The sequence below is a fragment of the Musca domestica genome, unplaced genomic scaffold (assembly GCF_030504385.1).
Source record: "Musca domestica strain aabys unplaced genomic scaffold, Musca_domestica.polishedcontigs.V.1.1 16, whole genome shotgun sequence".
Lineage (NCBI taxonomy): Eukaryota > Metazoa > Arthropoda > Insecta > Diptera > Muscidae > Musca > Musca domestica.
Window position 1 is genome coordinate 71,927 of NW_026712219.1, and position 12,658 is coordinate 84,584.

The 12,658-nt window shown below is 35.6% G+C and overlaps 2 protein-coding genes across 2 annotated transcripts; one reads left to right on the top strand and one right to left on the bottom strand.

The window, feature by feature from the left end:
• Window positions 1–221: 221 nt before the first annotated feature.
• LOC101887426 (vang-like protein 2-B) lies at window positions 222–6,881 on the bottom strand. Its single transcript, XM_005190441.4, has 2 exons — window positions 5,515–6,881; window positions 222–3,560 (listed from the first exon to the last, which is right to left on the bottom strand). The coding sequence occupies exons 1-2, from the start codon at window positions 6,259–6,261 to the stop codon at window positions 2,580–2,582; spliced, it is 1,728 nt and encodes a 575-aa protein (XP_005190498.2). The 5' UTR covers window positions 6,262–6,881; the 3' UTR covers window positions 222–2,579.
• Window positions 6,882–9,531: 2,650 nt separating this feature from the next.
• On the top strand, window positions 9,532–11,716 carry LOC131801355 (phosphorylated adapter RNA export protein-like). The gene is made up of 5 exons (XM_059119909.1): window positions 9,532–9,906; window positions 10,003–10,801; window positions 10,864–10,955; window positions 11,012–11,291; window positions 11,356–11,716. Exons 1-5 carry the CDS (start codon window positions 9,730–9,732, stop codon window positions 11,559–11,561), a joined length of 1,554 nt encoding a protein of 517 aa, XP_058975892.1. The 5' UTR covers window positions 9,532–9,729; the 3' UTR covers window positions 11,562–11,716.
• The last annotated feature ends 942 nt before the right edge of the window (window positions 11,717–12,658 follow it).

Here is a 12,658-nt window from a genome sequence, read left to right on the forward strand (position 1 = left end):
TTCAAATTTAGATTGTGAGCATTTCAAAACGTTTTCTTATTCTAAATGTTTGTTACATTGGTGTTAGCGATTATAAAAACATCTTACTTATTTTGTAATATTTTTTCTCTTTTTGTTGTTTATAATTTACATATGCATGTATTTTATTTAATACATTCACATATAAAATTTATTTATACAGTCTCCAGCGTTGTTATTTGTCTTATATTAACAAAACAATATTTGTTGAGTATTATGTATATTGATAGGTAAATTTGTTTAGATGGTTTTATTTAGAGTTGATAATAGTTTAGTTGAAGTTGAATTGATCTTAATTGTTCTATATGTAGTATTAAGGTAATTGGCGAATTATCATAAGGAGAAAAATTGATTTGTTTTTCTTACTTTAGAAAATAAAAGTAACACTGTATGTTGTAAATATGTGAGCTATATATAATATACGTAATATAAATTTCATTCATTTAGGAATTGGTTTTAAATTATTTTTTTATTGTGTTGTCAAAGGAATCTTGTGTTTTATATTTATTTTTGTGAGTAATCTACAACCAGACTATAGTTTGTTTGTCATATAAATGCTTTTGGTAGTGGATATATATATATGCATAAAAAATGCAATTTGAAGATTGTGTTTTGAAAATTAAAAACCAAATTACAATGATTTTTATTGCTCTAAAATTGGCCACAAATACAGGGTGAGATGAAAAAACTGCAACCAACTTCTGACTGCTGTCACTACAAAACCACTCGTCCAACAGCTGTTAAAATTATTCCAGTGACAGCTCATTCTCATTCTGGTGAGAATTTTCCAGAAAAAAAGTTACTCGTAATGGATTTCAAGCGTGATAGTGTGACTTCTTCATATTTGTGGCTATCGTTAGAGCACTCCAACATTTAAATGTGAATAAATCTTTTGTGTCTCGTACCATCGCTCGTTACCGTGATACTGGTAGCGTAGCCCGACGTCAAGGAAGTGAGCGAAAGAAAACAGCAACATTAGCAGAAATGATTCGAAAAATAAAGAAGCGACTTGATCGAAACTCTCGTCGAAGATGCCGAACAACGGCTCGTAAGCTGGACATATCGCAATATTCCATTTGGCAAATATTGAAAAATGAGCTCGGGGTAAAGCCATTGAAATTCCAAAAAGGGCAATAAAGAAAATAGACTCAAAAGAGCTAAAGAGTTGCTTCGCTTGGCCGAATGTGGTGAACTGCCGAATTTGGTTTTCTCCGATGAGAAAACATTCTTTGTCCACCAACTTGTAAACAAAAAAAGACCGTGTTTACTTGGCAAAGAGGTCAACTGAAAATAAGCACCTTCGGTTGGCCATCAGAACTCAAGTGCCGGCCATGGTGATGGTGTCGGCCGCCATAACAGCCGATGGTCGTTCTCCGCTCGTATTAATAGACCGTGGCATCAGAATAAATGCCGAATATTATCGGGAGATATTCTGGAGGGTGTATTAAAGCCTTGGGCACGCAAAAATGTTGGCCGCAGACCTTGAACACTCCAACAGGACTCAGCACACGCCACCCAAGAATGGTTACAAGATGAGGTTCCTCGCTTTATTTCCAGTGCACAATGGCCACCAAAATCTCATCATTCCAATCCGTTTAACTATTGGGTCTGGGGTATTTCGGAAAGCAAAGTTGGCACTAAAAAATACCAAAATACCGCAGAGCAACATTCGGGCAGCGTGTGACGGTTTCATTGGCCATAATTCGTGCCAAAGATGCTAAATATGATGCTATTTCCGACATTCAATAAAATTTAAAAAAAAAGTAAAAATTGTGGCATTTGACATTGTTGCAGTTTTTTTATCTCACCCCGTGTATACCTAACTAAAATAATTTGTGAGACAATTTTGCGGGTTTTTTATGCAGGAAAAATACTTTTTCTTCAATTAGAAAATCTATAGACTTGAGATGTTACATAAAACGAAAATGGAATATTTCTAACGCTACTTATAATTATAAAGAAATGCATAGCTCGTTTAAAACATTGGCAAATTATTTGATTGGTTGTTTTTTTATTCTAAAATAGGTTAGGTTTTGTATAGAAATAAAATTTAGCAGGCAAGGTGTATTCTACAAAAAGATAAAAATATATAATATTTATGTGAAAAAGGACCAGCCATCTTACTTATGTTTTCAAATAAAGAAATAATACTATTTGGAGGGAATTATAAAAAGAGTATATAGCAAGTTTGGGGCTTATTTGTTTGTTTTCCTTGCAGAAATGAGTATTTTTCTAGAGATTCTTTTTTGTTCAAGTTTTGATATGTGATATTTAAGGAATAAATGAGATTATTTTCATTAATGAAAAGTGATTATGTTAAGTGTTTCTTCTCTTCTTTTTTTAATACACTGGGATTTTGTTATATTGAGCGTATAACTTGAAACTATATGTTTATAGTACTTATATTTAAAAAAAATATAATGCCATTTAAATACATACTTTAGTATAAATTACCAACATAATCAGTCAGGGTATGTGTGTTTCTAGACGAAAACATGCAAATAGGATGACTGAGTAACATTACTGTGCGTTGGTGTCAAGGTGGGCGTCTGTGACTGTTGTCATACCGATGTTTCGGAATTGAGTTTCAATACAAATTTATTGCTCTTAGGATCGACTACCTCTTCGGCAATATTGAAATGTGGCAATTTGTGTATGGATACCATTAGAGAGACATCATTCTGTATTAATTGAAATGTTACATCGCCCGCAACGGGCCGTGAAACTAGTTCATCGCATATCAGAGACCAGGATTGTACCCAACGCCGCTCCTTTTCACTTTGCATAACAGGTGCCTCGGTGAGATATGGTTCGAGAAAAGCTCTTGGCGATAGATCATGTTTTAGACAATGGGCCAAGTGCTTTAATATACTTTCAAACGTATGACGCGGCTGCTGTCGTGTTACTCTCAAGTATTTCTGTAATGCCCGGGCCATTGAGGGAAACACGGCTTGAGCCGCTTCATGGGGATCCAGCGGTACAGCAGGTGCCGGTTCGTTATGAATACGTTTGACATGTGTAAAAGCCTCCTCGGCTGCCGTTATCAGACGTGCCCTACGCTTTTTAACCCTTCGTTCATATTCATGCTCCTCATAGAAGCGTTCATTGTGCGAAGAATCGCGGCGTCGTGCATTTGCCGCCAAAACAGCACGACTCTGACTTTGTTGCTGTGAATTATTTACACCATCCACCTCATAATATTTAAAACTTGTTGTAATTTTATTTCTTTGTGATTTTGAGATGGGTATACGTTCCAAATATGGATTGTAGATGGGAAAGTCGACATAGTAACGTTGGAGTACCCAAACTGCGGCACGCTGTATACTCAATTGGCCCAAAGTGTAGGAACGTGACACGCCATCGGGAGATCGTATTATTTTCACATAATACATGGGTTGATTGTGACGCAGTTCCAGCAACACCACCGCAATATAGTGAATAAACAGTAATGTGTCAACCAGGTTTGTGGCATAGGCAACCAGTGATTTATAGTCCACCGCATCTCCTCCAGTTTCTACAACAATTTTTGCTCCATTGGTTACCTGGAAGAGAAGCGATATGTTATTATTAAAAATAAGTAAACAGGTTGTTTTTAATGCAAAAAGAAAATAAAACTAGTAAGAAAAGGTCAAAATCGGGTGGGTCGTCTATATGATAATGTACAACCATATGCGTATATAGTAGGTCTCCCGTAACAAAAAATTATGAACCTTATTTGAATGCGTACCAAAATTCAACTGATTTTGACTGATATTGGCCATTTGGTGCACAATTAACCTGAAATCGGTAGAAGATATATATGGGAGCTATATCTAAATTTCAACCGATTCTCAACAATTTCAATAGGGTTCACCCTTGGGCCAAACAAATATGGTTTGGAGAATTTTATCTAGATCGGACAATAAATACGAACTGCATTTTGTTTACAAAAATACATCAACAGACGGACGGGCATGGATAAATCGAATCAGAAAACGATTCTATGAAGATCCCCAAAAGTAACTATGGATCTACAAACATGTTACAAACAAATGCGCAAAGACTTAATACCCTTACCACTATGTGGTGTAGGACATAAATATATCTCTATAAGATCCTAAATACACTGCAGTATTACCCGATACACTCCATTCCCCTAGTACAAATAAATGACATCATAACCAATTTTAAATTACATTTTCGATATATTTCATCAAAATATACTAAAGTGACCATTTTACAGCAGTAAACCAAGGCTAAGTTCCTTCAACATTTCTGGCAAAATGCTTCAAAAGTTATAAAATTGGGTTAATTTTAAAAAGTTATTCCATAAAGCTCGAATCTTGGACGATGTTGTTTCCCTCAGCGTTCCGGCATGCCATCAACTATCCGACTACATATGAAAAGCGCTGTGTCCATAGCAAGTTTCTGTCTTGGAATATGGAGTTATTGTAAATCCAAACTCAGAATCACTGTTTAAGCCATATCAGCCGTTGGTCTGAACTAGAAAACATGGGAATTGGGTTATGAAGAAATGGTCATTACGGTAATCAATGCTACAACTGGGAAGACTGATTACTACCTCTGCGAAATCCACCGACGAAAAGCTATCGTATCTCACCAGAGAGAACACAGTGCTCATAGGTTATGGGAGGAAGGAAAGCTTCATATATTTGTAGCAAAAACGGTTGGATATAAGAACAAACAATTGGCGGAGAACTCAAGAAAAAGGGCACGGTAAAAATTTTATTCACTGTCTGATGAAGAGTAATTTTACCTTTCTGTATCACATTTCAAATATCGGTTAAAGCCATCTATTTTTGATTATAGATTTGTTGAACCGTGATCGGCTTAACTCTAGTTTAGTAAAAACTCTTCGATTTTTTCGACATTTTTTCCAGAGGTATGTATTTTTACCCTGTTCCCGGGAAACTATTTTTTCTTGGTGGACGGACCCGGTACCCCAGACCCGAAAGTCCGGGTTCAAGACCTCGACTAGACCCGGATCCAGTTAGGAAATCGTTGGTAGGTATCGTTGGAAAGCTTATGAAAATACCTACCAGCGGTTCGGAAGTTATAGTCAAATTATCGATTTTTTGGACCCGGATTTTTTATAAAACCCCCAAAAAGTCGAATAGGGGCCCATTTGTGCTAATACCTTTTCGTGTCGAGTACCGTCTCCCATGAAAAACATAGTTTCCCGGAATCAGGGTACAAAAAACTACCTCTGAAAAAAATTTGTCTTGAAAAATGGAAAGCTTGATATTTAAAGATAACACTTAAATACTTATGGTGGGCATAAAAATAATTCGCGAATGAGACACAATATCTGCATTAAAATTTCCATGGAAGGGGGCATAATGCCCTAGCATCTAACAACAAGATAGGTACATAAAATAATTCCTTAAAGGCATACTTCCACTGTCTTTGAACGATTTACTTTCAGCGCACCACTTGCAATTCTTACAAAATACCAATACTAATTACAGCCATAGTTTCCATAACAAACATACATACCTGTACAATATAAAACAGCCAATATGCAAATGTACTCAACGTTACCAAGAGCAACACAACAGCTCTATACAGGAAAATGCGAGGCATGGTGGCCGCTGATCTTCGCATGAAAAGCGCCCACAAACCAATTGCCAGCAATAACAAACGCACCGATATCGATATCAGAAGACCCTTGCATTCACTGCCACAGGCCAATAATTGTGTTCGCACTGTCTGCGTCAGTTCGGGATGATCGAAAGCCGAAGGAAAAAATCCCATATGAGGCATTACCACCATGGCCACTGGAGAGAAAAAGGCACCGAAACCAAGTAGAAATGAAAATATTGACTCCAAATACCGGCGACATTTGAAACCAAATCCTGTTTCATTCATTTCGCGGTGCCAGGCATTGTTTATGTCCTCCATTGATATGCTTTGCTCGGATGTGTTTCCCGTAACAGCTGTTGTGTTCTCACCCCAGTTATCATCCTGGGGCAGTATTTGTACCTCAATAATTTCCTGGCCATCACGTCCCTCCTCGCCGGTCATATTTACAGTCGTCTGATAAGGATTTAAGTCGCTGCTCCTGTTACTTTTGGACTTTGAATGTGAGTTGCTGCGATGTGAATGCCTTGTACGGTCACGATGGTAGCCATTATTTACAGATCCTCCACCATTACCGCCATTATTGTTGTGACTTCGGGAGCGTCTGGAGCGACCACTTTGTTCAGATTTAACTGATTCGTTTTCCATGCTGAAATGGGGCATTAATTGCCCCTTGTTTTATCAACTCCTTTCAACTGCTTCAGATACCAAACACGCCCACCTTGGCACCTGTTACAATTTCTACCACCTTCCCACAATTCCTCTCACTCCACTCCACTATTTTTCACTTGTCGTTTCAAGAAAGGGTAAAAAACGAATGGTTTCTTTTAAATGAAGAAAATTCTTTCACATACACAAACACATTCACATATCTAGCCAACCGAACCCGACAGGTAACACAATGCTTAAGAAACAAAAGAATGAATGACTTTCCGTCTACTTGACTTCACTTGGCCGTAACGTTGTTTTTGTCTTCGTTCCTGTTGTTGCATTTACTTGAGGCCTTTCTCGTTTTCTTGCCTTGATAGACAAACAAAAGAGGAAAGTCTATGAAAGGGGGTGAGGGGTGCGGTCGTTGTATAGATGTTTTTCTTGTTACATTATTCACATTTGTCTATGTACATTTCTACACGTTTTACACATAATTTGTTAAATTTTTATTGATTTTCTACGCAACGAATCATTTTATTTATGTTTTTCATTTTATTTTACAATAAAAATGTGGCGAAAAATCGCAAACTATTTGTATTGCTCTGCTTCTAATAGGGATAGGTAAACGATTAATCGACTTTAGTACTCAAAGTTCTTAAAGTCGTAGTCGACTATGGACTGTGATGAAAACCGATTAATCGACTATTCAACAGAATGAAGAAAAAACCGTCAAGTTCAAAAATGTACTCTTTTTTATTGTAAACCATGGTAGAAGAATATAGGTAGACGCGTCGACACAGCCGCTGGGACAATGAACTGTCAAACCAATTTTAGAATTGAAAATGTTGAATGGAAAACTATTTAAATTTGTAAAAAAATTTGAAAAACGCAAATTACAATAGCGTCCGACTAACGTAGTATAAGAAAACATATAAAAATCTACTTATATTTGAAAAAAAAAATTTAAATTTTTTTGACATATCAATGCTCCCAAGCGTTGATGCATCTACCTGTATTCTTCTGCCATGTTGTAAACGTTACGTAATAAAATAAAAATCAATCTAGTTTTTAATTTCGAATTATCGAAAATAAACTAATGAAAACATAAAAAACCTCGACTATTTTTTTATTTTAGGTGTTGATTGTGTTTCATGGTAAAATAAAGAAGGTAAAGTCATTTCAAATAAGTATATCCATCTCTGCATTTTCTGTAATTTACCTTGTCATTTCTTATTTTCTCAGAACAAAAAAGAGGTTCACATCTCTTGCTCCGTCCAGAACTACACGAATGTACAACTTTTTACTACGATAAACGATTTTTTCCTATATGCTATCGAAAAAAATGAAAAATTAGTAGATTCTTGCAGGATCTGGAAGAGAACATCTGTTTTTTGTATATACGACGGATTTATAAATATACATTTTGACAATGAGATGTCAAAAGAATAATTTATGTATATATATATATATATATATATATATATATATATATATATATATATATATATATATATATATATATATATATATATATATATATATATATATATATATATATATATATACAAAAACATTTGCATTTCCAATAAACGTTTGACCAAAAAAGGGGAAAATAGTTTCAACTGAATTTGAATGTTTGATAAAAATGTTAATATAGTGTCTGTTCCAGAACTGCACGAATGTAAATGTATTTACTACGATAACCGATTTTCCCTTTATGATATCGAAGAAAATTGCAAAACTCGTACATTCTTGCAGGTTCTGAAATGAATACACACATAAACACAACAGCATACTACCCTACTATGATTTTTTTGTACCGTGATTTATATGCATACTTATACGCGTACATATAAACATACAAAAATGCAAAAAAAAAGTTGCTCTGGTAAGACATTTATTTCACAACAGCTGGTCTTTTCTTTCCCTTCTCCAAAATAAATTATACCCGAAACTCCATTATTTCATGTCTCTCTTTCACTCTCTCTCTATTTCTCTCGGTCAAATAAACGTATGTTTCCTTACAGTTCGATCAAAGAATTTCGTGGCGAAAATATGTTTCACGAATATGAACATATGTCAAACATTTTTCCCATAGCGCTATTTGAAACTGTGTGGTGACTGTTTGAACAAACAAAAACTGTCAAATATTTGACTGTTTAATTGAACATCGAATCAACTCTGTATGAATTTCACATTTGTTCATTCAAGTATGGGAAAATCAATTTCGATCAAATATTTGCCCAGTGTGACCATACCTTAACTCATGGTACAATGAAGAGAAGGTAGGTCAACTTTGAAAAAATTGCAAGTATAGAGGTCTACCTGTTTGGCTTGTAATGTCAGAATTAGTATCTAAACAATAAAAAATCAAACAACTTGTTGCATTTATTTTGAATAAATGATTGAAAAACGCGATAACTGAATGAAAGGTCAAAACTTCTTTTCAAAATCATGTACTACATATCTCTAAAGGATTATTTCGCTACAAAAACTCTAGATTTTGTAGATGCATACGTTGAAATAAACATTTTGAAAACACCCGAATTTGAATATTTTCTGAACAATTTTTTGTTATTGAAAAGAAAACACATACATAAACAAATAAAGATGACATATTAAGCCAAGAAAATAAAAAAATTGAAATCATTTGGTAGTTCTGCCCTACCTTGAATTCATTGTACCATGCCTTAACTCTGTTTTTCAACCATGAACGTTCGTTTGCCTATTTTATTATTCCTAACGAAAATCTGTGTGTAAACGGGCTATAATTCATTTAGAGTGATTGCACACCACCTCGTGTTCGACATTATCACTATTTTCTCAATGTATTAATGAACACAGCTCAAAAGTTTAAATAAACACAGCCAGGCAAAAAGCAAATTGAGCCTGGATGAGCTGGAGCTGGTTCCGTGCTCTTTTGGTGAATGTGTTCAAACCACTTTGTCGGCCGTTTTGTTTTGATTCCATTCGTGTTGTCGGCCTTTCCCTTCTGATTCCCTCTTTATTATCGATTTTCACTCTGTGCTGTCTTTCTTTCAGTGTTGCCACATCTGATAGTAACTAGTTCCGCGCCCCTTCGGTGAATGTGTTCAAACCACTTATGTTGTCGGCCGTTTTGTTTTGATTCCATTATTCCATTCGTGTTGTCCGCCTTTCCCTTTTGATTCCCATCTTTATTATCGATTTTCTTTCAGTGCTGTCTTTCTTTTCAGTGCTGCCAAGTATCCTTTGTTCGTTACTTCACTCTCCCGGTGGCGTCGGTGGTGGTAATTTATTAATTAATTCTTAATTATTTAATTATTTATCGTATTTCGTATAAAAATTTATATATAAATATCATAAATATTTAGAAAAAAATAGAACAAATGTGTATATGTGTGAATTGAGATTGTGCGTGATTTAAAAAAAAATAAACAAACCCGACCGCCAACATAACCCCCAATACGTGGGGGTTATCCATGGATAGAAAAACCATATATGTGTCTCCAGCAAGTCGAGGATATTTTTTCCAGCTCTATTTATTTGTACCCTGATTCCAGGAAAGTATTTTTTCTTGGGGGACATATCACATATCACGAATTTGCCGATTTTGGGTGCAGTAGAATGAATTCGGAAGTATTGGCAATACGCGATGTCGATTTGGAAGATGGCGAGGTAAGACAGTGGGTGAAAAATGTTTAAGAGTAATTAAAAAGATAGGAAATGTATTTGTTAATGGTTCAATGTATTTTTTGTTTAAATCACACGCAGCTTTCGGATAGCTCGGATGAAGTATATATACCACTTCAACGCCCAGTATTGACCAAAACAGCTCCAACAACACCTACTCCCGCCTCCAATAACTATGCGACTAATTTGAACAAAATGGATGATGACTGTCAGGGAGGTGATAATTTTAGTAAAGCAACAAACGATGAAGAATGTCAAAGCGATAGCTCAAGTTCATCATCCTCAGATGATTCTTCAGACAATTGCTTGACAAAGGTGAAAAAAGAAAAGAAGAGTCGCCCAAAAAAGCACATAAAACGCACCGTAATGGTACGAATTAATGCCACGGCTGAAGACGGCACGGAACAAAAGAGATCGCGATTTAAGAAGTATGACATTTGGACAGCTGCTTTACAGGAAGATGCCTTAACAGAAAACATGCGGGGTTGCGACGTGACCCAGAATGGTTTTGGTGATCGCAATGTTGAAAGTTATGACTTCTCACTGCACTACCGTCTTTACGGAGGTAACAGCCTTAAACGTCGCCTTTCCGGAGATGAAGACACGACGGACAATGAGCAACAACAACCACAAAATAAACGTCAACGGCCATCGAGTCGTGGCGAATGTAATAGTCGATCATCTTCAAAACAATCTGTACACCAACGATTAGGTAAAAAAAGAAACGTTCGAGACAGCCGATATTCTTCAACGAATAGCTCTGATTCGTCTTATGAACCACGCCTCATTGAAGATCTTGAAGAGATAGAGGATCGTAGCGCAGTAGAAGTGGCCCGTGAAATGGCCAAAAAATTGCACGAAGGAAAGGATGACTTAATAGGTAGGAAAGCAAAGATATTTGAAGTTAATGTAATTACCATTTTTTATGTTCCCATATTTTAGTTAGGATTGTGGAAGTATTAGGTCTTGAATTGCCCTTAAAAATATTTAAGGAAACTCAGCGCATTGAAGCCGATGGCGGAATGACCATAAAGGTATTTATTCATATTTCATCTTAGTAGACATTTTTAAATTATTTGTCTCTTTCCAGAATGGCCAGAGGCGTCGCACGCCAGGCGGTGTATTTCTATTTCTAATCAAACACAATGAAACCTTAAGTGCCGATGATCAAAAAGCCATCTTCTCAGAAGATCGAACAAATGCCAATAAAAAACACAAAGACATGAAATCATTAATGCGTGAGCGTAAAGTGGAAGAGTTGAAAAAACGCCTCAGTGAACAAGGGGCAGAATTGAATGCACCATTGTGCACACGCAAAGATCTAATATTAATGGGCGATGAAGCTCTGAAAGAACAACAAAAAGGCAATCGTAAGTAGTAATTTTTATGAGAAAATGAATCGGGGTTTTATAGTCTTATTTTCCTTTATAACAGTGTCTAATCCCCCACCATCTCCAGAAGCAGCGGAACAAAGTCCCGAATATAAATCCCTACCCATAAATGTGGTAAGCAATGAAAATGTGGAGCCAACGGAAAAACCGTCGACTTCTCGCGGTGGTGCTGCTGCATCTGTTGAAGAATTTAAAACCTATGAAGATGATTTTCTGGACGTACATTGTGGAGACATGGATTTCTTTTGAAAAAAAAAAAAAAAAAACATTACCTATGTGTACTTAGATAATTTTCTATATATATTGTATAGCTATATAAATGTTTATTTTCAATAGTAGATATCACATGAGGTGAAACGTGTAAAAATAAAAAAGAAGCATAACAAACAATTTGTTAACACAAATTCAGCCAGAGTTTTAATATAATATTAACTATTGAAACTATGGAATAAAATATGTAACATCTGAAGATTTTGGTTTCGTTGCATGTATTTGAAACAAGTGAAATGGTATCAGTTGGTTTTTGCTGACAAATGTATAACCCCAGCCTTGAGTTATGATTATTCACAGTGTTGACCCTTTATGGGGTAGGTTCCGAAGCAGTTTGGCAATATTGACCAATTCGTATCTGACCTAAGACTAATAAATATATTACAACAATATTTGTACTATATCGACTACTTTTCTGTATTTTATATGAGATATGTGCAAATTTTTGGAAAACGTGGAAATATATATTTCATACTTCATCTAATATAGATAAAAAATAGGTATTGGCAAAATTACAAGAAAATCGAACATTAATATCCAGTTATATGCGAAATGTCATATTCATATCTGCTTAAGAGAAATATTTATATACAACAAGTTGTATTAAAAATTGTGACCCTTTGTCCTTTGTGGGTGAGGTACCGGAAGGGGTTGACAGATTTATGTCATCTTCACGCGTTAGCAAAAATATTTGGATGTGCGAAATTTAAAGAGAGTGGGATACTTATTTCGCTTTTTTGAGCGTTTTATTTTTCAAAGCTCTGAAAAACTATGTGGGTGATGTACCATAAGAAATGGGAGGTATTATAAGGAGTGGACCGATATATCCCATTTTCACACCTTACCTTAGGTAAATAAAAATGTTGTGATATGTGTAATTTAAAGAGAACGGGATACTTATTTCGGGTTTTATGGTCGTTTTGGTTTGTCCCTTTGTGGGGCAGGTACCTAGGAATGGTCCGATCTCCAGCATCATTAAAACAGATCTTGTGTTGATAGAAATATTGAGATGTACCAAGTCTGAATGGAATCGGATGTTAATTTCGTGTTATATGAGCTTCATGACTACTCCATAT

Bases quoted from the DNA above. Each gene is read 5' to 3' on its own strand.
- LOC131801355 (XM_059119909.1), top strand. From the start codon at position 9,730: ATGTGTCTCCAGCAAGTCGAGGATATTTTTTCCAGCTCTATTTATTTG. The intron at 10,802-10,863 runs GTAGGAAAGCAA...CCCATATTTTAG, and splicing joins AGGAAAGGATGACTTAATAG to TTAGGATTGTGGAAGTATTA. The intron at 11,292-11,355 runs GTAAGTAGTAAT...CCTTTATAACAG, and splicing joins AGAACAACAAAAAGGCAATC to TGTCTAATCCCCCACCATCT.
- LOC101887426 (XM_005190441.4), bottom strand. From the start codon at position 6,261: ATGCCCCATTTCAGCATGGAAAACGAATCAGTTAAATCTGAACAAAGT. The intron at 3,561-5,514 runs GTATGTATGTTT...CTTCTCTTCCAG, and splicing joins GGCTGTTTTATATTGTACAG to GTAACCAATGGAGCAAAAAT.